This window comes from Clinocottus analis, unplaced genomic scaffold (assembly GCF_023055335.1).
Source record: "Clinocottus analis isolate CAN_PGR_092001 unplaced genomic scaffold, fCliAna1.0.p SCAF_20, whole genome shotgun sequence".
NCBI lineage: Eukaryota > Metazoa > Chordata > Actinopteri > Perciformes > Cottidae > Clinocottus > Clinocottus analis.
The window spans coordinates 105,378-129,927 of record NW_027175932.1 but is presented as its reverse complement, the minus strand read 5'-3'; the positions used below and the strand labels follow the sequence as shown (position 1 = coordinate 129,927).

The following is a 24,550-nucleotide window of genomic DNA, read 5'->3' as shown; positions in this document are numbered from 1 at the left end:
GCATGAACTAAAGCATGAACTGAACCAGGAACTAAAGCAGGAACTAAAGCATGAACTAAAGCAGGAACTAAAGCAGGAACTAAAGCATGAACTAAAGCAGGAACTGAACCAGGAACTAAAGCATGAACTAAAGCATGAACTAAAGCAGGAACTAAAGCAGGAACTAAAGCAGGAACTAAAGCAGGAACTGAAGCAGGAACTGAAGCAGGAACTAAAGCAGGAACTGAAGCAGGAACTGAAGCAGGAACTAAAGCAGGAACTAAAGCAGGAACTAAAGCAGGAACTGAAGCAGGAACTGAAGCAGGAACTAAAGCAGGAACTAAAGCAGGAACTGAAGCAGGAACTGAAGCAGGAACTGAAGCAGGAACTAAAGCAGGAACTGAAGCAGGAACTAAAGCATGAACTGAAGCATGAACTGAAGCAGGAACTGAAGCAGGAACTAAAGCAGGAACTAAAGCAGGAACTAAAGCAGGAACTGAAGCATGAACTGAAGCATGAACTGAAGCAGGAACTGAAGCTGGAACTAAAGCAGGAACTAAAGCAGGAACTAAAGCAGGAACTGAAGCTGGAACTGAAGCTGGAACTAAAGCAGGAACTAAAGCAGGAACTGAAGCAGGAACTGAAGCAGGAACTGAAGCAGGAACTAAAGCAGGAACTAAAGCAGGAACTAAAGCAGGAACTGAAGCAGGAACTAAAGCAGGAACTAAAGCAGGAACTAAAGCAGGAACTAAAGCAGGAACTGAAGCAGGAACTAAAGCAGGAACTGAAGCAGGAACTAAAGCAGGAACTGAAGCAGGAACTAAAGCAGGAACTAAAGCAGGAACTGAAGCAGGAACTAAAGCAGGAACTAAAGCAGGAACTAAAGCAGGAACTAAAGCAGGAACTAAAGCAGGAACTAAAGCAGGAACTAAAGCAGGAACTAAAGCAGGAACTGAACCAGGAACTAAAGCAGGAACTAAAGCAGGAACTAAACCAGGAACTAAAGCAGGAACTAAAGCATGAACTAAAGCATGAACTAAAGCAGGAACTAAAGCAGGAACTAAAGCATGAACTAAAGCATGAACTGAACCAGGAACTAAAGCAGGAACTAAAGCAGGAACTAAAGCATGAACTAAAGCAGGAACTAAAGCAGGAACTAAAGCAGGAACTAAAGCAGGAACTGAACCAGGAACTAAAGCAGGAACTAAAGCAGGAACTAAAGCAGGAACTGAACCAGGAACTAAAGCAGGAACTAAAGCAGGAACTAAAGCAGGAACTAAAGCAGGAACTAAAGCAGGAACTAAAGACCAACTGGACTGAACCGCATCACATGAGCACCACATGGTTCCTACTTTGTGGAGTCCCTCCACTTTGGGCAGGTAGACCACCGAGTAGCTCCGGTTCTGGTCGTTGTTGGGGATCACTCGGGCCTGAAGGACACAGAAACACAGAAACCATCAGCTGAGGGTTTGACTAAACATCAGAGGAAGGTGCAAAAGAGTCCCATGGAGGTGCAAAAGAGTCCCATGGAGGTGCAAAAGAGTCCCATGGAGGTGCAAAAGAGTCCCATGGAGGTGCAAAGAGAGGCCCACCTCCTCCGTATGCCCCTCTGGGTCCTCCACGTAGACCAGGACCTCTCCCAGTCCGGCCTCCACCGTCTCCACCAGGAACTCTGCAGGTTTCAGGACCACGTTCCCTCGCGGCTCGAGACCTGAGACGCATCAGAGGAACAAAACTGAAGAAGACCATGTCCACAGTAGAAAGCCAGGGAATGAAAGACTCCTGCAAATACTGTTTGTAGGTATCAAAATGGTTTGAATGTTCTGTATAAGTTCAGTTTCTAGTGATTATCTCTTTAAATTTCTCAAATTGAAAATGATCAATCATCAAAATCATGGTCACAAATACTTTGAATCTGAATCAACGGACATAATATTTGACTAGTTGTTTGATCCAGAAGTAAAAGAGAAGTTCTTCTTTAAGAACTAGAACATCTCTCAGTACAAAGAAGACTTTGGGTCCGTGCCGGTTCCTCACCGGGTCCGTAGGCTTTGGCCCTCTTGGGGTGCAGGGTCTTGGCCCTAAGGGGGGCCCCGGGCTTCAGCTTGGACTTGGGGAACTGGGACAGGTAGGTCATCACGGAGTGCTCGTCCACGTTGGGATCCACGATCTCTTCTGGAGCGATCACCTGCAGAGCAACGAGGCGGCGCGTTATGGGTTCACGTCTCAGTGGCTTCTTTACTGCAGGAACAGGAAGAGGTTCTAAAGCCCCGCTGAAGTAAAAGCATCATTCACACTAAAAGTCCTGCATTTTAGTTTAAAATTATATTTTCTGAAAGCTTTCAACAACAAGCTAATCAGAAAGTATTAAAAAAGACGTGTGAATGAAAGTGAAATGAGAAGATTAGAATCAATTGAAGGAATTTGATCAAATTGATCGATTCAGTGATTGAAGGAGACTTCTCATCGTTCTTCTTTGCTCCAAAAACAATTATGGTTTTATTGTCTTCTTTGCAGGATTTTAAATGAGTTCTATTATGTAAATCTGCATGATTGTGGCCAGATATTGACGCGTGTTTATTATCTGTGGAACAGAAGAGGACCAAGGGCGGAGCCTTGAGGAACGCCGCCTCGGTTATTGTTGAAACCAAAAGGCTTCATCATCTGTCCGCTCATGATTATTCATGTGGTGGTCTGAACGTTTATGTGTAAAAGTTTATCAAACTAACATAGGATAATAAATACATAAAGGATTTTTATGCAGATACATATTCCCGTCAGCTAGTTAGTTAATTAGTTCAGTAAGTTAGTTAGTTAAGTTAGTAGACTTCGTTGTTCAGTTAGTTTGATTTGCTCCAGCAGCCATCAGAGCCTCTCCGCTCTTTACAGACTAAAACGATAAAGATATCTGCAGAATGGAGGAGAATACAAATAATGGCCTGCACGTAGATTTAAATCTAACATATTGAATGTTAAAATGAGATTTTGGTAGTTTAAACAAAAACCTGTAATATTCGTCATATTTCCTGCAGGCGGAATATCTGCGGGCGTGGCCTGATCCAGGTAAAGGGGCAGTTACCTGAGGGACTCCGAGCCAGTCGTCGGCCTGCTGCATGGCCTCTCTGGCGTTCTCCACCGGCTGGCTGGGATCCCACGTCTCCCAGTCTGGACACAGACCTGAAGGCAGCACAGAGTTCAGAGCCCGAAACACGACCCGAGACTCAGCAGAGAACCGAGTCCAACATGGACGACGTTTGAGCTTCTTCTGTTCTCTGACTCATGGAAGAGGCCTGTGGACCTACCGGGGGCGCAGTTGTCCACCAGAGCTCCCAGCGCCTTGCCGTCCCTCCAGTCTCGGTGGAAGTTGGTGATGGGCAGCTGGGGCACCTTGTTCTGGATCCAGCCCAGCAGACGCTGCTTGGGGGTCAGCTTCTTGGCGTCTTCGTCATCCTCGTCCTCCCACATGGGCATGGAGATGGAGTAGTGCAGGATCAGGGTCCAGATCAGACCCAGGATCAGCTTCAGGTTCCCGTCCACGATGGCTTTAGAGTCTGAGGGGGCGGGGCTAGTTTAGTTAGTTTAAACTCAACATCTTGTGTTGTGATCATTAAACAGAGAACTGCACCGCTGTCCAGGTTTATCGAGTGGTAATCAGCTGGTGCGACTCGGTTTCCTGTTCTTCACATCTACTCGCCAAAATAAAAGCTCACGGCTTCACATTGTTTTTCTTTGAGGTGTCAGGAAGCTGTTGTTCATGTGAAAGTTTCATCCATCAACAGCAGAGAGGATGATGTCATCCAGGCCCCGGGCTGAGGAATGAGGTCACTTTAAATAGGAAACACATGCACACACACAGCCGCACACACACAGCCGCACACACACAGCCGCACACACACAGCCGCACACACACTCACACACACACACACACACACAGAGTTTATTCATCTCTTGCTGCTGAAGCTTTTTCAGTGTTTCGTTGAGAGTTTAAAGTTATGTTTTATGTTTGAACCTCCGGTTCTTTAAAGTCTCTACATTCTCTCTCCTGACCTGTGTGTGTGTGTGTGTGTGTGTGTGTGTGTGTGTGTGTGTGTGTGTGTGTGTGTGTGTGTGTGTGATCATATTTTCCCTCTTTGAGCTCCTCAGGAAGACGAGTTGCTCAGACAGGAAACGAGGTGTCGGGGCGACGCTGTAATCTTTCCCCAGGAAACAGCAGCTGAAGTTTGTTCGTTCTGTTGCATTTACACGAGATGTTTTCACACGGGAACTTCTCACAGATGAATATACACACACACACACACACACACACGTACATATATATATACACACGCACACATATATATATATATATACACACACATATATATATATACACACACACACACACACACACGTACATATATATACACACACACGTACATATATATATATATATATATATATATATATATATATACACACATATATATATATACACACACACATATATATATATATACACACACATATATATATATATATATATACACACACACACACATATATATATATATATATATATATATATACACACACACACACACACATATATATATATATATATATATATATATATATATATATATATATATATATATATATATATATATATATATATATATATATATATATATATATATATGTATAAAATGTACTGCTCTCCTTTAGTTACTTATACTGATTAATAATATAGTTTGTGTCGATCTGTTGAACTTCAGCTGTTGGTTGAAATGCTTCAGACCAACTGTGACGACAGCTGACAGACACACACACACACACACACACACACACACACACACACACACACACACACACACACACACAGACACACACACACACACACACACACACACACACACACACTCTCTGCCTCACACACAGACTGCATTCACCCCGTGACTTGTGGCCGTCACAAGAAGCTTTGTTGTTGATGAAGATGATGAAGATGCTGATGAAGACGAGGCAGCAGTGTGACAGTCAGCTGCTTCTGATCTGGATTGTAGAGCAGTTCTAACCCCGATGCTGATGTCACAGTAATGTCACAGGCTTCAACAATAGCGATATCCAGGTGCACCATGGGAAACGTAAGGCCCAGTGTGTTTGAAGCTTGTTTTATTTCCCAATGCGTTTACAGTATTTACAGGTTATAAATGCTGAAGTTCAGCCACATGAACCTCTCTGATCACACAAACTCAGGTCCTCTCGTTGGTTCCTCCAGAGCTTTCACCCGATCACATGTTCCTCATGAGCGGCTGGAGCCCCCCAGGTGAAGACCATGTGATCCATGAAAGCAGCCTTTGAGAACACAAAACTGTCTCTAAGAACAAACGTTTTACTGGACAGCGAGAGATTCAGTTTCCTGAGACATGAACGTGACCTCTGACCTGTGAGCTGCTGCCTGTGTCGTTACGCACTAAAGAAGGTGAAGTCACATCTGAAACCAAGCAACCAACAAACGTTGTTCAATGAGAAACGACCTGCAGGAACAGAAACATGCCAGTATTTTGACAGCATGAAGACTCCTTTGACCTCCTTTTACCTTTCAGGTTACCTGACGGGGATCTGATCCAACACACCTTCTGCAGCAGAATGAGTGCAGGTGTTGCAGTGAATGAAGTGTGAGAACAACTCGGACGAAGCAGAAACTCTGGCTTCTGCTGTTTTTATGCTTGACAACCAGATCTCTGCATCTTCCACTGAGCCGGGAACCAACAACACACGTTGATTGTTCATGCGGTACCTACAATATCTACGATACTCACAATACAATATCTACGACACAATACTTACAATACGATACAATACTTACAATACGATACCTACGATACAATACTTACAATACGATACCTACGATACAATACTTACAATACGATACAATACTTACAATACGATACCTACGATACAATACTTACAATACGATACAATACTTACAATACGATACCTACGATACAATACTTACAATACGATACCTTCGACACAATACTTACAATACGATACCTACGATACAATACTTACAATACGATACCTACGACACAATACTTACAATACGATACCTACGACACAATACTTACAATACTTACAATACGATACCTACGATACAATACTTACAATACGATACAATACTTACAATACGATACAATACTTACAATACGATACCTACGATACAATACTTACAATACGATACAATACTTACAATACGATACCTACGATACAATACTTACAATACGATACCTACGATACAATACTTACAATACGATACAATACTTACAATACGATACAATACTTACAATACGATACCTACGATACAATACTTACAATACGATACAATACTTACAATACGATACAATACTTACAATACGATACCTACGATACAATACTTACAATACGATACCTTCGACACAATACTTACAATACGATACCTACGATACAATACTTACAATACGATACCTACGACACAATACTTACAATACGATACCTACGACACAATACTTACAATACTTACAATACGATACCTACAATACAATACTTACAATACGATACCTACGACACAATACTTACAATACTTACAATACGATACCTACGATACAATACTTACAATACGATACCACGATACAATGAACCAGACCAGTGAGGCTGCTTTGAACTGGAAACAGCTGCTGGAGCAGGTGTGGACCACTACGGGCGCCTAATGGCGGATCAAACCGCTAATAAAACTCTTCATCATGAAGATATAACGTCCAGTACTAGAACAATGGAACAAGCACGACTAAAGCTTTCACTGCTGGGACTTGAGTTTGTCTCCAGCTGAAGCTTTAATGAAAGGTTAAAGGTCAAATGAGCCAAACACCGGAACCGACTCGCTGTAAAACAAAGACTGTGTGGAGCGTCAGTGTATAGAGGAGGGGACATTCCTGAGGGCTGACGGCCGCAACACATGGAAACCATTACAGACTGGGAGAGAGACATGAGCCCAGAGAGAGAGCATGTGGTCTGATGGTTCTGATCGGTGGCCGGCCCACAGGAGCGTAAACAGACCAACAGGTCCGACCTCTCGTCTTTGTGTCTCGGGTCAACTGGTCAAAGTTACAACGTCAGTGGATTCAAAAAGAGAACCAACAACCTTCTGGTCTCTGGTTTCGGAGGAAGGTTCAAACTCTCACGGGAAAGTGAACTGAAGTCGGGTCTGAGTCTGGATTCTGTCAGGTCTGAGTTTGGGTCTGGGTTCAGGTCTTGGTTCTGACTGGAGTCCAGCTGAGTGGGTCTAGAACCAACCCACTATGTATTCCTATCAAAGAGGATCTGGACTGAAGTGGATCATGGTTTCCTCTCTGAGTCTATTTCCAGCAGCTGTTGGTGGAGGCCGAGCAGAGCTCAGCTGTCTGCCGTCAATCCTTTCAATCACACGGAGGGGAGAGGAGGGGGGTCTCACAGGGGCATGAGACCCCCCATGAGACCCCCCATGAGACCCTCTATATGAGACCCTCTATATGAGACCCTCCACATAAGACCCTCCATATGAGGCCCTCCATATGAGACCCTCCACATGAGGCCCTCCACATGAGACCCTCCACATGAGGCCCTCTATATGAGACCCTCTATATGAGACCCTCCAAATGAGACCCTCCACATGAGACCCTCTATATGAGACCCTCCACATGAGACCCTCTATATGAGACCCTTCACATGAGACCCTCCACATGAGACCCTCCACATGAGGCCCTCCACATGAGACCCTCTATATGAGACCCTCCACATGAGACCCTCCACATGAGACCCTCCACATGAGACCCTCCACATGAGGCCCTCCACATGAGACCCTCTATATGAGACCCTTCACATGATACCCTTCACATGAGACCCTCCACATGAGGCCCTCCACATGAGACCCTCTATATGAGACCCTCCACATGAGACCCTCCACATGAGACCCTCCACATGAGGCCCTCCACATGAGGCCCTCCACATGAGACCCTCTATATGAGACCCTCCACATGAGACCCTCTATATGAGACACTCCACATGATACCCTCCACATGAGACCCTCCACATGAGACCCTCCACATGAGACCCTCTATATGAGACCCTCCACATGAGACCCTCTATATGAGACCCTCCACATGAGACCATCCACATGAGACCCTCTATATGAGACCCTCTATATGAGACACTCCACATGAGACCCTCCACATGAGACCCTCCACATGAGACCCTCCACATGAGACCCTCCACATGAGACCCTCTATATGAGACACTCCACATGAGACCCTCCACATGAGACCCTCCACATGAGACCCTCCACATGAAACCCTCCACATGAAACCCTCCACATGAGACCCTCCACATGAAACCCTCCACATGAGACCCTCCACATAAGACCCTCTATATGAGACCATCCACATGAGACCCTCCATATGACGCCCTCTATATGAGACCCTCTATATGAGACCCTTTACATGAGACCCTCCATATGAAACCCTCCATATGAGACCATCCACATGAGACCCTTCACATGAGACCCTCTATATGAGACCCTCCACATGAGGCCCTCAATAATAATCATAATAATTATTATGATTATTATTATTAATGTAGCCTGACCTCACCGTGTGTGACGCAGCTTTTCATTACATTTCATTTCGCTGAAGCTTTTATCCAGAAAGACTCACAACAAGTTCCTTCAGCATGACAACAAACTAACAACAGCAAGAATCAGGAAAGAACAACTTCTTAAATGGAGTCAAACTACAAAGTGTTATCAGTAAGAGACATTTCAGACCTAAAGCTACCAAAGAGCTGATTTCTTTATTCAAGGTGGAGTCTAAAAAGATGTTTATAGTTTGTAGCGGTCACGAGCAGTTTATTTTGCGTAAAACGTGCGTAAAACGTGCGTAAAGGTGCCCAGACGGGCAGGTGTGCGCGCGCTGCCTCCCTCAACAACTCTTCACTCAACTCACCGATGGAAACCAGTCGGATGTGTTCCCGCTCCAGGAACTCCAGAGCCACTGACACGTTCTCCAGCTTCATCTGCCGGAAGTTGGGTCTGGAGTGGTACTTTCTGAACATCTTCTTCTGGCTCAGCACCTCCAGCAGCCCGATGAGCTTCAGCCCGTCGCTCAGATCCTTCTGCAGGTCGTGGATCCGCTTGTTCAGGACCTTCAGGTGCTCGTTGCACCACCTGGTGAAGGTGTTCTGCTGGATCTTCTTCCACGGGGCGTCCTCGGCCAGGTCCTTCTCGGTGGCCGGCATCTCCTCCTCCTCCTCCTCCTCCTCGCAGAGCTCCGCACCGCTCTGGTAGAAGTGCGGCGGCAGCTGCGGCTCCAAGAAGCCGCTGCTGCTCATCATGCTGCCGGTACGTCACGGAGGGGAGCGAGGAAGGAAAGGAACAAGAGGAGCACGGGGGGGCGTGAGGGAAAGGGAGGGGGGGGCAGCCTGCTGGGAGGGACCCACTTCACCAAAGTGAGTGGAAGCGTGCGCTCCTGGTACGGGAAGATCCGGACTCCGCGAGTCCTCCTGGAACAAAACACGTGACGGAGGAACCAGAAGGAGTCAAGGCGCTCTCCCTGCGGGCGGACTCGCTTCTGAGTCCAGGTCGAGACGCGCAGACGGCGGCCTGCAGAGGTCGGGACTGCGGCTCTAGGGGAAGCGGATCCGCGGTTTAAAAAGCTCGGCGTCACTCTGCCGGAGTCCCAGGAATGCGCGCTCCATGGCCATAAACAAGTACAGCGGCTAATCCGACAGAGATGGAGGGCCGCGGCTCATTGGTGGCGGCGGGGCGGGGGGCGGGGCAGGGGGCGGGGCCATGCCAGACACACACACACACACACACACACACACACACACACACACACACACACACACACACACACACACACACACACACACACACACACACACACACACACACACACACACACACACACACACACACACACACACACACACACACACGCTGGACCCGCCACCGCAGGGCCCGGGGCTCCATGTCACGGTGACACCTCCGGGTATTTTAGTCCCCACCGGAGAAGGCGGAATGGGGGGGTGGAGAGGGAGGGGGGGGGGGGGAGTGGAAAGCCACCCACAAAGAAAGTGGAGAGAAAACATGACGTCATCTGAGAAAAACAAAGTGAAACGATAATAATTATTAGCAGCTGATTGTATTCAACATGTTCCTCCTGATGACGTCATGATGATACAAGCTAGAGTTTATAAAGGCTTCATGAAGATACAGAGTCAGAAATATGATGATAGTATGAAGAGGTGTGTTGTTGCAGTGACACTTAAAATATCTCTAATATCTAAAATATCTCTATCCTCATCTTCACCATCCTCCTCTTCCTCTGCTGAGAGATCAGATGTCTTCATGAGAGTAAAACATAATTATAGAGCTGTGACCGGCTCATGATGCGCACTGTAATAATAAAAACAGTATTAATAACCTAAAGTACCAATATAATGTAATATAACTATATAAATGTGTATCTAAACTACAGGGGACACTAGAGACAAGGAAAAATACTTTTTATTTCTCAGGTCAATTACAAAATGTGCAAGCTTCATTGACAAACTCATCCCGCCGAAACAAAAACATATTCAAAGAATAATGTTGTGCAGAAGCGTGACGGATACAACCAGACACACCGAGAACAACCCACCATGAGAACAGCAGCCAGACTCAAAGTGTAGACGTCGAACTAAAAGCAGAGTTCGCACAGCACACCTGAAACACCTGAAACACCTGAAGCACCTGAAACACTGGAAGGAACCGGCCTCAAAGCCAAACCAACCCACAGAAATGCAGCCGTGACACAACCACGCAGTAATAAGTGATCTCAGGAAGTTCAAACCGGCTCGCCCTCCTCGTCCTCTGATTGGCTGGAACTCGCTGCCTGGGTCAGCTGGATTGGTTGGGTTTAGGCACCAGCAGTGAGATCGGTCAGGGTTAGCCAATCAGAAGCTGAGGAGGGCAGGTCATGCCTTTGCCATAGGACATTGTTAGCCGAGCTTAGCACAAAGACAGAGGGGTATGTATGTTTCCCCACCTGGTTGGTGCTGTGCGAGGCTAAAGGTGATTTGTTTTTTCTTTAAGCTAAACACATTTTGGCGTAACACAAACAATAGCCCACAAAAAAGCCCAAAACTGCTTAAATGGCTCTAATAACAGCGACTAACTACAAAGCTAGCAGCTAAAACGGAAAAACCTTTTCTAGCTAATTGACTATAACTAGCCAAAGTTATTAAACTAACGTAACATTTGTCAGCTGAACACCAGTTATAACAAAGACAACATATTACATGTAAATCAGAGTTTTTTCAAACGCATTTTCTTTCCTCTTTTGGTTGGGCTAGCTTAGCATGCTTCCCTTGTATCGAGTCTTCGTGCTAAGCTAAGCTAGACATGTCCTATGTCTGCACTGGATACAGAGAGGAAACTGAAACATGTGACCAAAAGATTTTAAAACATCTGACTTTTTTAACTTGTATCTACAAAAATAGTAATAAAATGGAACGGATGAATTTAGTTCACCGCGCTCATGCTAAATGCTAAATGAACTCCACAGCTGCTCCGGCGTCTCAATCTACTCGGCTAGTTTAACGCAAATGTGGTACTTCTCTAAATCTAACATGCAACACTGACGTCTACAGCTAACGTTTGTTAGCGCACGACTAAGACTGCTAACGTTTGTTAGCCCACGACTAAGACTGCTAACGTTTGTTAGCCCACGACTAAGACTGCTAACGTTTGTCAGCGCACGACTAAGACTGCTAACGTTTGTTAGCCCACGACTAAGACTGCTAACGTTTGTTAGCCCACGACTAAGTGGAACTATTTCATGAACAGTACAAACTATTAGTCAGTAGTAACAACTAAGAAAGACACAGAAGTACAGATTGAGGTTAGCATGCAGCTTCAGGAAGCATTTATGTTTTTACAACAAATATATATATATATATATATATATATTCATTCCTCAAACAAATAAATAAATAAATAAATAAATATATATATATATATATATATATATATATATATATATATATATATATATATATATATATATATATATATATATATATATATATATAGTCATTCCTCAAATGAATAATACATTTTCTAATTTTATTTATTAAAGACCTGCTGTGTCAAGCTAATGCTACCTCATCGTCACCATTCATCCTGTTTCAACCTTTTCTAATTCAGCACAATGTTTCAGACATTTCGACATGAAGTTAAATTCTCACCCGCGTCATATTACTGGTGCTTGTATGTAAACTGGAATGTGTTTTATTTTCAAGCCGTTAATATTTGGTCACATGCATCATCACAAATCAAGATAGTATTCGTGTTCACAGTCATTTCAGCGTCTGATTATATTTTATGATTATTTGGTCACCATTAAGTGTAAATAGTCTCTGAGAATCCATTGAAAAGCTAAAACACAAAAGAGGAATTGCCCCCAATAAAAAGGTTAAAACATAAAATATGAACATCACGTAAAAGCAACATGACATCTTTGAGTCTCGACCGACTGAACTCGGTTCTCTGGACTTTGAGATGTGATCAACGCCGCATCAAAGCCTGATTGTTTGATCTAATTATGATCTATTTATTATTTTTTATGTCCATCTGTAAGTTACAACTCAAGTAGCTGCTGTTTTATGGTTCCAAGCCAAGAAAGCAAAAATAAAGGCGTCCTACAAGGCTGCATGCGAGGTCCTCTTCTCTTCAGTGTTTACAAACATATTACATACATCATCAGCCACTTCTCTGTCTTTTTGTACAAAGCTTTCACCTGAAGAAGAGGCCGCCTCAGTAATCTATAATTCATTATTATTATTAATAACAACCTCAGTCTGCCTCGTTTCAATGGTAGTGAATGTTATCTGAAGGCTCGTTCCTGGTCCTCTTCTATCCCTCAAAACCCTCCGTCTGTAATTAACTCCTCGTCTGATGTGCAAAAATATCTCTCCAATGATCTGAGCTTAAAACTGGCACAGTAAAAACAGTCGTGATAAATAATCTCTCTTCAGGAGGATGCAGCTACAACAAAGAGCTTTTTTCAGATTTAGAAAGTGTTGTTTTCCAGCTGGAAATGAACATCCAATAAACATACAAATACAGACGTTTTAAATACATCTGTAAAGGGTTAGCTAGGTCAAATAAACTGATTAGTTCCTTAAATTGCTGTTTTTCTCATGCTACAAAACAAACGGGTTAATGCACATCAACGGTAAATAACAGGAAGTCAATGGATCCTCCTCTCTGCTGCCGACAGCTAAAATATGATTGTACTGATGACATCACTCCACTATGGAAAAATAAGGCCAAGAATTTCAGAGAACAAATAATAAAAATGTGTTGTTCTGATTATTGATTTACAAAATATGTGCTACTTTGATCTGCATACGATGTTTACAAATGGAAGACTTTTTGGCTTTTACAAACCAAATGATTCATCAATTAATTGTAAGATAAATGAAGCTGATTGGACGCTGAAGAATAAACAATGTGCAGAAGTCTGAGTTCTTCTTCTCTGAAATCTGAACATGAAACCCAACGGCCGACTCCTCATTAGGACATTTACTGGAAAATAAATGAATACTTTTACAAAAGTACGGTACTGAAGTACTGGACGTTCTTGTTCTTTACTATTCTACACGTCTTGATAGTCCAAAACATTTTTGATTGAAATATTCTCTTTGCTACATTCACAACATTTAATTAACAACTTAAGTTGTTTTTTACTCTGAAAGTTAAACTTGTACATGCAAGACATATAAAATATGATGACTTTAAAGATTAAAAAGCTTCTCAACCAGCATATAGACATGCTGAATTATTTTAAAACAATATATATTATAATACTCAAGATAATATAAAGATGTTTGGATGTTTATAATATTCTTAAACTGTGGTATTACTGCTTTCATTGAAGTCTCAGCAGGAAAGGATCCAGCTTCAAGCGGATTTCTTTTTTCACAATGGAAAACATTTGAAATAATGGCAGATGAACACTTCCTGTTGGATTTCTGGGTCATGAAGCTACGAGGACGAGTCCTGACTTCCTGCAGGAAGAGTTCAGTCTTTCTGGAAGACTTCTTCACGTCTTATTGCTTTTCCCTCCACAACTCACTTACGCCTTCAGGGGAAAAACGACAAGCAGCCATCAGGATAGCAACACGTACGAGGGCGGCCATCCCAGAGTTCCCATGAGGTCACTTCCCGTGTCGTCCTCAAGCCCTGGTGAAGCCGGGTAACACCAGAACCACAATGGCCGCCACGGCCATCGCTGCCACCGCCAGGTTCCAGCCCTCGGTGTCCCCGCCCTGACGAAGACATGGAACAAGGGTAAGAGGAAGGAAGGAAGGAAGGCAGAAGAGAAGAAGAGGAGAAGAAGAGAAGAAGAGGAGAAGAAGAGGAGAAGAAGAGAAGAAGAAGAGGAGAAGAAGAGAAGAAGAAGAAGAGAGCCTTGGACTCCAAAACGTGATGAACAATAAATGGAAAAAAAGAAAACTTCACAAACTGAGATTTTCTACAACTTTCATGAGGAGGATTTGAAGTTGATTCATGAAACCATTGACATGTGATTATTCTAAAATAATTTATTTAATTACTTTAGAAAAATTCAAAAAACATTTATGATATGAATTAATCAATCAACAAATCTACCACGTTCACACTGTGAAAAAGATCTTGCAGAGCTTCAAGCATCTGTGTTCATGTCGTGGTGTGCACCGTGTTTTAGAGGCACTTAGCCCGTGATCTCTCTTTGATGCTAAGAGAAACAGGGCGTCTGGTAGAGAAAGAAGGGCGTGGCCATACCTGGTCCTCTCTAGGACGCCAGCTCCTCCCACCAGCACCAAATCAAGGCCACTATAACAATCATTCCTATGAAGGGGGTGGAGAGGACAGGGAGCTCAGAAGGACCAGTGCAGTTCTGGGGAAAAGACAAAAGGTAGGAGTGTAGGGGGGCATGGAGAGTGTGGTAGCTTAAATAAAACCATAAAGTCATAAACCATAAAGTCAGAACGTGTCGGGAAGAAAGGCGAGCGGTGGGAAAGGAAAACAACAAAAGACAAATAAACTAATGGATAGAAAGGCAGGCAGGCTAAGCATCAAAACCATCAAATCAACAGAGAATTTGATCAAGATAATTGAAAAGTTTGTGTGAAAACAAAGCAAAGGGATAAAAACATGACGATGAAGGAAAGACGGAACCAGAAAGAGCAGGCAAGTAGAAGAAGACATAAAAGATGGATGAAGACAAGATGGAGAGCTCTGGGATCAATGTTTCACCACCGAAGCAGCTCAGAACACTTCAAAACATCTACATCTAGTCATCTAAAGATCTCTGTCAACACTTGGAAGAAGTGCCTTGCAATCACTTCGATCTGCAGCACTGCAGTGTGGGGGAAATGTTTACCTTAAGGTAAACTACAACTGTGGAGGACAAGAACGTAAGTGAATGATAGAATGGCGAGGAGCAGAGAAGTCAAGACTCACATGTAGACAGGAAAATCCCAAGTTTAGTCTTAAGACTTGGCACCAAATTCCAGTTCTCTGTCCACTTTAAGGCAGGAGAATCTCCAGTCAAATCTCAGAAAGCCAAGATAAGAAAACCAAAAGGTGTCCTTATGGAAGGTTTGCTGTCCAAATAGATAGATGCCCCCCTATGAATAGATGGTGCCCCTTTGGATGGATGCTGCCTCTATGGATGGATGCTGCCTCTATGGATGGATGCTGCCTCTATGGATGGATGGATGCTGCCTCTATGGATGGATGGTACCTATATAGATGGATGGATGCTGCCTCTATGGATGGATGCTGCCTCTATGGATGGATGGTGCCTCTATGGATGGATGCTGCCTCTATGGATGGATGCTGCCTCTATGGATGGATGGATGGATGGATGGTGCCTCTATGGATGGATGCTGCCTCTATGGATGGATGGTGCCTCTATGGATGGATGCTGCCTCTATGGATGGATGGATGCTGCCTCTATGGATGGATGGTACCTATATAGATGGATGGATGCTGCCTCTATGGATGGATGGTGCCTCTATGGATGGATGCTGCCTCTATGGATGCATGTTGCCTCTATGGATGGATGCTGCCTCTATGGATGGATGGATGCTGCCTCTATGGATGGATGGTACCTATATAGATGGATGGATGCTGCCTCTATGGATGGATGGTGCCTCTATGGATGGATGCTGCCTCTATGGATGGATGGTGCCTCTATGGATGGATGGTGCCTCTATGGATGGATGCTGCCTCTATGGATGGATGGTACCTATATAGATGAATGGATGCTGCCTCTATGGATGGATGGTGCCTCTATGGATGGATGCTGACTCTATGGATGGATGGATGTTGCCTCTATGGATGGATGGATGGATGGTGCCCATATGGATGGATGCTGCCTCTATGGATGGATGGTGCCTCGATGGATGGATGGATGGATGGTGCCCTTATGGATGGATGGTGCCTCTATGGATGGATGGTGCCCTTATGGATGGATTCTGCCTCTATGGATGGATGGATGGTGCCCTTATGGATGGATGGATGGATGATGCCCTTATGGATGGATGGTGCCTCTATGGATGGATGGTGCCCTTATGGATGGATGCTGCCTCTATGGATGGATGGTGCCTCTATGGATGGATGGTGCCCTTATGGATGGATGCTGCCTCTATGGATGGATGCAGCCCTTATGGATGGATGCAGCCCTTATGGATGGATGTTGACTCTATGGATGGATGGATAATGCCCTTATGGATGGATGCTGCCTCTATGGATGGATGGTGCCTCTATAGATGAATGCTGTCTCTATGGATGGATGGATGGTGCCCTTATGGATGGATGCTGCCTCTATGGATGGATGCTGATTCTATGGATGGATGCTGACTCTATGGATGGATGGATGTTGACTCTATGGATGGATGGATAATGCCCTTATGGATGGATGGTGCCCTTATGGATGGATGCTGCCTCTATGGATGGATGGTGCCTCTATAGATGAATGCTGTCTCTATGGATGGATGGATGGTGCCTCTATGGATGGTGCCCTTATGGATGGATGCTGCCTCTATGGATGGATGGTGCCCTTATGGATGGATGGTGACTCTATGGATGGATGGATAATGCCTTTATGGATGGATGCTGCCTCTATGGATGGATGGTGCCTCTATAGATGAATGCTGTCTCTATGGATGGATGGATGGTGCCCTTATGGATGGATGCTGCCTCTATGGATGGATGCAGCCCTTATGGATGGATGCAGCCCTTATGGATGGATGCTGCCTCTATGGATGGATGGTGACTCTATGGATGGATGGATAATGCCCTTATGGATGGATGCTGCCTCTATGGATGGATGCAGCCCTTATGGATGGATGCTGCCTCTATGGATGGATGGTGACTCTATGGATGGATGGATAATGCCCTTATGGATGGATGCTGCCTCTATGGATGGATGCAGCCCTTATGGATGGATGCTGCCTCTATGGATGGATGGTGACTCTATGGATGGATGGATAATGCCCTTATGGATGGATGCTGCCTCTATGGATGGATGCAGCCCTTATGGATGGATGCAGCCCTTATGGATGGATGCTGACTCTATGGATGGATGCTGCCTCTATGGATGGATGCAGCCCTTATGGATGGATGCTGCCTCTATGATTTTGACACTTCAGTTCGAGCCTCAGACTAGAGTCAGATTTGTGGTGCTCTGGACACTGGTGAGGCCAACAGACTCTGTGTGGACTGAACACTTCCACACATGATGTGTTTTCAGCCAATCGGACGGACCTCCGCTGTCAATGCGCTTCGCTGTTTTCCGATCAGTTCTGATCGGCGAGTAAACCTCTGAGATCCTGAGGGAAGCCACGGGTTGAAGAAGTAGAAACAGACAGATGAGGAACACAAAGTGCCCGGCAGCGACAGATGTTGAGAGGAAGTTCAGAAACCAGAAGAGCAGCAGAGCGCCCCGTTTATAGAAGGGCCGTGGACCTTTGACCTCTCACCTGGGACTTCCCGGCCAGGAGCGTCTGCAGCTGGGCCTTGCAGCGCTGCAGCTCCTGTTGCAGCGCCGCTCGTTCCCGCTGGCTGCCGTCATACAGCTGCTGCAGCTCCACCAGCTCGCCCCTCAGACCGTTGCACTGACAGGAAGACAGACAGGCAGAGGTGAGACGGACTCATTCACCTGGAACCGTCTGGACCTTTACGGGTCCCCGGGCCAGAGAGCATCACTCTATCAGTGAACGTAGCCTGCAGTGTGTGACGAGAGCACGCAGTATCTAGTATACTTATACTAGTATATCAGCGAGTACATTCACTGCAGATTGATTGACAGTCTTTTTGACCAACACAAGAAATCACAGAATAGAGATGCCAAAGGCGTTTAGCGGCGCTTCAGAACGTAATGGGTTGTTGTTCCTCGGTTTGTCCCCCACAGGGCGCCAACAACAAGGAGATTCATTTGATCCACATACAATTACACAGCTTGATACGTGTATTTAAATTCAACATAAACTCAAATTAAATGTGGTTTGAATCCACAGATTACAGACAGGAACATGAGTGTGACATGAAAGGCATGATGGAACATGAGTGTAACATGAAAGGCATGATGGAACATGAGTGTAACATGAAAGGCATGATGGAACATGAGTGTAACATGAAAGGCATGATGGAACATGAGTGTAACATGAGAGGCATGATGGAACATGAGTGTAACATGAAAGGCATGATGGAACATGAGTGTAACATGAAAGGCATGATGGAACATGAGTGTAACATGAAAGGCATGATGGAACATGAGTGTAACATGAAAGGCATGATGGAACATGAGTGTAACATGAAAGGCATGATGGAACATGAGTGTAACATGAAAGGCATGATGGAACATGAGTGTAACATGAAAGGCATGATGGAACATGAGTGTAACATGAAAGGCATGATGGAACATGAGTGTGACATGAAAGGCATGATGGAACATGAGTGTGACATGAAAGGCATGATGGAACACGAATGTAGTCACAGATGTTGTTGCTGGTGAGACAGGAAGTGGATTAAAGCTCCTCGAGGTGGACTCACGTCTGTCTGCGCTTTGAGGGACGTCTCCTTCGATCGTCTCAGCTGGACCTGCAGGAGGTTGAGCTCTGAGCTGCAGACCCATGAGGAGGCCGGGTCTTGGAGGTCCCGGAGGTTCTTGAGGTCCGTGAGGTCCTGGTGGTCATGGAGGTCCTGGAAGTCCTGGTGGTCCTGGAGGTCTGGACCGGACTGAGACAGGGTGATGTAAGAGTCCGCCTTCACCTCACGGTCAGTGACAGCCAGGTACACGTGGTCACACCTGTCGGGAGATTTGAAGGAGTGGCTGTTGACCAACACAGTGGTCTGATGATGAACCAGCAGCAGGTTGATTGACAGCTGGGTGGACCACTCACGTGTCTCGTTGCAGTTGCTCCACTTTGATGTTCAGATCTTTGTTGTCGTCGTTTAAAAACTGACGTTCATCAGTCAACGAGAAAAACTCCTTCAGCTGACTCCTGTCCCCTAAGCAGTGATACCAGATGATCAGTCACCTGTCTACCTGTCTCACCTGTCTACATGTGTCTCACCTGTCTCACCTGTCCACCTGACTCACCTGTCTACCTGTCTCACCTGTCTGCATGTGTCTCACCTGTGTCTCACCTGTCTACCTGTCTCACCTGTCTACATGTGTCTCACCTGTCTACCTGACTCACCTGTCTACATGTGTCTCACCTGTGTCTCACCTGTCTACCTGTCTCACCTGTCTACCTGTGTCTCACCTGTCTACCTGTCTCTCACCTGTCTACCTGTCTCTCACCTGCCTACATGTGTCTCACCTGTCTACCTGACTCACCTGTCTACCTGTGTCTCACCTGTCTCACCTGTCTACCTGTCTCACCTGTCTACCTGTGTCTCACCTGTCTACCTGTCTCTCACCTGTCTACCTGTCTCACCTGTCTACATGTGTCTCACCTGTCTACCTGACTCACCTGTCTACCTGTCTACATGTGTCTCACCTGTCTACCTGACTCACCTGTCTACCTGTGTCTCACCTGTCTACCTGTCTACCTGACTCACCTGTCTACCTGTCTCACCTGTCTACATGTGTCTCACCTGTCAACCTGACTCACCTGTCAACCTGACTCACCTGTCAACCTGACTCACCTGTCAACCTGTGTCTCACCTGTGTCTCACCTGTCTACCTGTGAGCTTTGAACTAACAAACAGGTTCATTATTATTATTTTTACCTGTCTCACTGACTGACTCCTGTCCCCTAAGCAGTGATACCAGATGATCAGTCACCTGTCTACCTGTCTCACCTGTCTACATGTGTCTCACCTGTCTCACCTGTCCACCTGACTCACCTGTCTACCTGTCTCACCTGTCTGCATGTGTCTCACCTGTGTCTCACCTGTCTACCTGTCTCACCTGTCTACATGTGTCTCACCTGTCTACCTGACTCACCTGTCTACATGTGTCTCACCTGTGTCTCACCTGTCTACCTGTCTCACCTGTCTACCTGTGTCTCACCTGTCTACCTGTCTCTCACCTGTCTACCTGTCTCTCACCTGCCTACATGTGTCTCACCTGTCTACCTGACTCACCTGTCTACCTGTCTACATGTGTCTCACCTGTCTCACCTGTCTACCTGTCTCACCTGTCTACCTGTGTCTCACCTGTCTACCTGTCTCTCACCTGTCTACCTGTCTCACCTGTCTACATGTGTCTCACCTGTCTACCTGACTCACCTGTCTACCTGTCTACATGTGTCTCACCTGTCTACCTGACTCACCTGTCTACCTGTGTCTCACCTGTCTACCTGTCTACCTGACTCACCTGTCTACCTGTGTCTCACCTGTCTACATGTGTCTCACCTGTCAACCTGACTCACCTGTCAACCTGACTCACCTGTCAACCTGACTCACCTGTCAACCTGTGTCTCACCTGTGTCTCACCTGTCTACCTGTGAGCTTTGAACTAACAAACAGGTTCATTATTATTATTTTTACCTGTCTCACCTGTCTCCCTGTCTCACCTGTCTCACCTGTCTCACCTGTCTACCTGTCTACCTGTCTCACCTGTCTACCTGTCTCACCCGTCTTACCTGTCTCCCTGTCTCACCTGTCTACCTGTCTCACCTGTCTCACCTGTCTACCTGTCTCACCTGTCTACCTGTCTCACCTATCTTACCTGTCTCCCTGACTCATCTGTCTACCTGTCTCACCTGTCCACCTGACTCACCTGTGTCATGGCTGGCATGGAGGCGCTGTAGCTCCGCCCTCAGGCGACACAGCTCCTCCTGCAGGGAGGCGATGTCGTTCTCTCTCTCCCCCGCCGCCTCCTCGGCTCCCTGCTGCAGCATCAGCACCTCCTCCTGAGCCGAGCGCAGCTCCTCCTGCACCTCCTCCAGCTCGCCCTCCTTCTCCTCTTCCAGGCGGTCCATCTCCTCCTGGACGGACCGGAGCTGAGCTAGAGGAGGAGGAGGAGGAGGAGGAGGAGGAAGAGGAAGTTTAGTTAAGTTAACGTTGTTTTAGTTAAGTTAAGTCTCCTAACCTTGCAGTCTCTGGATCTGTCTGGTGAAACTCTCAGCCTGGTGAGCGCTCGCCAGTCGCTCGTCCTCTAACAGACCTGAGGAGAGAGAGGAGGAAGATGAGGAGGAGCAGAAGGAGGAGGAGGAGGGGAGATGAAGAGGAGCCCATGTTCTGACCCTGCAGCTCCTGGAGTCCCTCCTGGTGTCTCTGAGAAGTCTCTCTGGTCTCTTCCAGATCCATCAGCAGCTGCAACACCTGAGCTCTCAGCTCCTCTTCCTCCTCTTCCTCCTCCAGGGACTCCCTCTCTTTGGCCGTCAGGGTCTCTGCCGAGGTGACCTTCAGCTCACACAGCTCGTCTTCATCACAGACAGAGAGGTCACGTTTTAACAAAACAAAGGTGAAGAGGTAACATCGATAACTGAGAGAGGTCATTCATCAGTTCATAACTAATATCTTTCTGCAGATATTTGTCCGTAAACCAACGTATGACGTTACAGGATCAATAAAGTTATAACAAAGTATCACAGAGTTGTTGAGATGTTTAATATTTATTATTCTGACCGGATGGATCCAGAACCTCCTCGATGACGGGCGGCAGCCGCAGACCGTCCATGTTGTCAGCTGGAGGACAGACAGACAGACAGACAGACAGACAGACAGACAGGCAGGCAGACAGACAGACAGGCAGACAGACAGACAGACAGGCAGGCAGGCAGGCAGGCAGGCAGGCAGGCAGGCAGGCAGACAGACAGACAGACAGACAGACAGACAGACAGACAGACAGACAGACAGACAGACAGACAGACAGACAGACAGACAGGCAGGCAGGCAGGCAGGCAGGCAGGCAGGCAGGCAGACAGACAGACAGACAGACAGACAGACAGACAGACAGACAGGCCGATGGAGGATCAGAGCTCCACACTGAGGGGTGAGGCAGACGGAAGCCCGGCAGGAGGCTCACGCTCCGGGTCGGCTGAGCCGCTGCAGCTCCTCCATCCTCTTGGAGCTGCGAGAGATGATGCAGACTGGAGGGAAGCAGAGGAGAGGATGAAGGGAAAGAGGAGGGGAGGAGGCAAGAGGAGGGCAGGAAGAGGGAAGCAGGGAATGAGGGGCGAGGAGAGGAGGAAGGGAGGAAGGGAGGAAGGAAGGAAGGAAGGAAGGAAGGAAGAGGAGAGGAAGGTTCAGAGAGAGAACTGCGACATCGCCGCCTCACTGATGAGGGATCCGGTTCAGCGGTTTATGTTCTCATCATTATTTCTATAATTAGTCTCTAAACACTACAATACCCATGAGCCTCGGCTTCAGTTGCTATGGAGACAAAGCCAGAGGTTTGGTGAATGCTTTATCAGTTTTCTCAACAGTTAATGTCAAGTTCTGTGATTGGATATCTGCTGGTGAAATGCATCTTGGGAGTTCATGTTGTTTTATTAAAAGTTCAGCTCCTCGTCAATGATTGGCTAGTTGTTCTGAGCCAATCATTTCTTCTCTTGGTACGTGGTAGAGTTGTTCCTAGGGTGCGTCCTAGGGTGCGTCCTAGGGTGCGTCCTAGGGTGCGTCCTAGGGTGCGTCCTGGGGTGCGTCCTAGCGGTTTCCCCCTACTTCCAGTCTTAATGCTAAGCTAAGCAAACCTTGTTTTAAGCTGCATTTATGTCTCGTGGACATCTTGTGTTGGTACATTTGGGCTGAAGTCTCTCTGATGATGCACTCTGGCGTCCATGTTTGTTTGGCACCTGAAATTCCCACGCGACCTGAACGGCCCAGAATGTGGGACTGTCCCTTTAAGTCGTGCCGAGCTGCAGCTCTGACGCTCCTCTTCCCTCCGAATGACCTTCCTGCCGCACAACATCCTCACGCCGCTGCACACCATCCACACAAATCAAGACAAACACAGTCAATAAATACCTGAAGTTGAGAAGAAGACGATGCAGCCGAGTCTGCTGCAGCTCTGATGTGTGACTGCAGCCTCTTCCTCCTCCTCTTCCTCCTCTTCCTCCTCCTCCTCCTCCTCCGTGATGCAGAGCGACGTCACTGACGGAGATGCAGAGGACATGAAAACACACCCGACCTCCACGACATTAACTTCTGACTGTTCAAATAAATGATCCATTATCTCTTTTTTGAAATAAACAGTCAAACAAACATCATTAATTCAAATGAAAGGTAAAAAATGTGAATTCATTAATTGATTAATTAATTAGTATACCTATAAACTTGTAGAACAAGATTATAAAGAATACTGTTTATGTGCTAATAACATGTGAGAAGAAGAGAACAGGCGATACAATTATTATTATTTTCTCTGTTTATTAATGATTGTTTTAATTGGTAAAACTGTTCAAAACATCCTTCTATAATTAAACAACATCAAATAGACAGACAATATAAACATGGAGGATTATTGTTTAAATAAACATCCTTTAGTTTGGATAAAGTAAATATGTTTAACAAGGATAGAAAAGATATTAATGAATTAAACTACAAAAGGTTGTTCAAACAAACCTGAATATGAATTACTTCACTATATTTGATATGTTCACCAGTTCAAGCCGCAGGGGGCAGAACTCTTCATCAAGAGGTCTTCCTCACTCTCATGAAACACACAACTCACTGCACATGAGTCCAGGTTACATCTTTATAACACAATGCAACCATAAATATCACAAAGTGGAAATACACATGTTTACATACACATGTTTACATCCCGAGCTTGATGCTACGCGTGGTTAGCATCTTTCAAGCTTCCGACCTCCAGAATATGAACACGTGGCAGCCAGAAGACTGAAATATGACGAGGATGGAGAAATAATACCTGTAGGTGTGTATATACGTATACACATATACATTATTAAATGTAGAACATCTTTAAACTGTTTTCATCTGAAGCTTCTTGTGAACCCTCACCTCTCCTGCTCCTCCTGCTCCTCCTCCTCCAGCTCCTCTTCTCCTGGTGACGACATGGTGACGTAG

At 45.7% G+C, this 24,550-nt stretch overlaps 2 protein-coding genes across 13 annotated transcripts in view; both read right to left on the bottom strand.

The window, feature by feature from the left end:
* The window catches only part of LOC137791269 (filamin-C-like), a 32,435-nt gene extending 23,078 nt beyond the window's left edge, over positions 1-9,357 (bottom strand). For all 8 annotated transcript variants that reach the window (XM_068586031.1, XM_068586034.1, XM_068586032.1 and 5 more), the window contains exons 1-6: positions 8,970-9,357; positions 3,282-3,530; positions 3,059-3,156; positions 2,017-2,167; positions 1,572-1,690; positions 1,332-1,409 (exon numbers count right to left, since the gene is read on the bottom strand). In XM_068586031.1, the coding sequence (XP_068442132.1) occupies positions 1,332-1,409; positions 1,572-1,690; positions 2,017-2,167; positions 3,059-3,156; positions 3,282-3,530; positions 8,970-9,357 (1,083 nt within the window). The remainder of the gene's footprint in view (positions 1-1,331; positions 1,410-1,571; positions 1,691-2,016; positions 2,168-3,058; positions 3,157-3,281; positions 3,531-8,969) is intronic.
* Positions 9,358-12,080: 2,723 nt separating this feature from the next.
* On the bottom strand, positions 12,081-23,589 carry LOC137791596 (coiled-coil domain-containing protein 136-like). 5 transcript variants are annotated; one of them, XM_068586658.1, is made up of 10 exons: positions 23,486-23,589; positions 22,145-22,608; positions 21,760-21,939; positions 21,606-21,680; positions 21,294-21,521; positions 19,465-19,573; positions 19,115-19,370; positions 18,043-18,177; positions 14,837-14,951; positions 14,256-14,340 (listed from the first exon to the last, which is right to left on the bottom strand). In XM_068586658.1, the coding sequence occupies exons 2-9, from the start codon at positions 22,194-22,196 to the stop codon at positions 14,847-14,849; spliced, it is 1,140 nt and encodes a 379-aa protein (XP_068442759.1). In that variant the 5' UTR covers positions 22,197-22,608; positions 23,486-23,589; the 3' UTR covers positions 14,256-14,340; positions 14,837-14,846. The 5 variants fall into 5 exon arrangements, with proteins under 5 accessions (XP_068442758.1, XP_068442759.1, XP_068442757.1 ...); XM_068586656.1 differs by lacking the exons at positions 22,145-22,608; positions 23,486-23,589 and having other exon boundaries at positions 21,760-22,080; XM_068586657.1 differs by lacking the exons at positions 14,837-14,951; positions 22,145-22,608; positions 23,486-23,589 and having other exon boundaries at positions 12,081-14,340; positions 21,760-22,080.
* Positions 23,590-24,550: the final 961 nt, after the last annotated feature.

Coding starts and splice junctions, on each gene's coding strand:
- LOC137791596 (XM_068586656.1), bottom strand. CDS start 22,015: ATGACCTCTCTCAGTTATCGATGTTACCTCTTCACCTTTGTTTTGTTA. Junction 18,178..19,114: donor CCCTCAAAGCGCAGACAGAC/GTGAGTCCACCT, acceptor TCTTCCTGTCAG/TGCAACGGTCTGAGGGGCGA. Junction 14,952..18,042: donor TCCTGGCCGGGAAGTCCCAG/GTGAGAGGTCAA, acceptor TCTTTTCCCCAG/AACTGCACTGGTCCTTCTGA.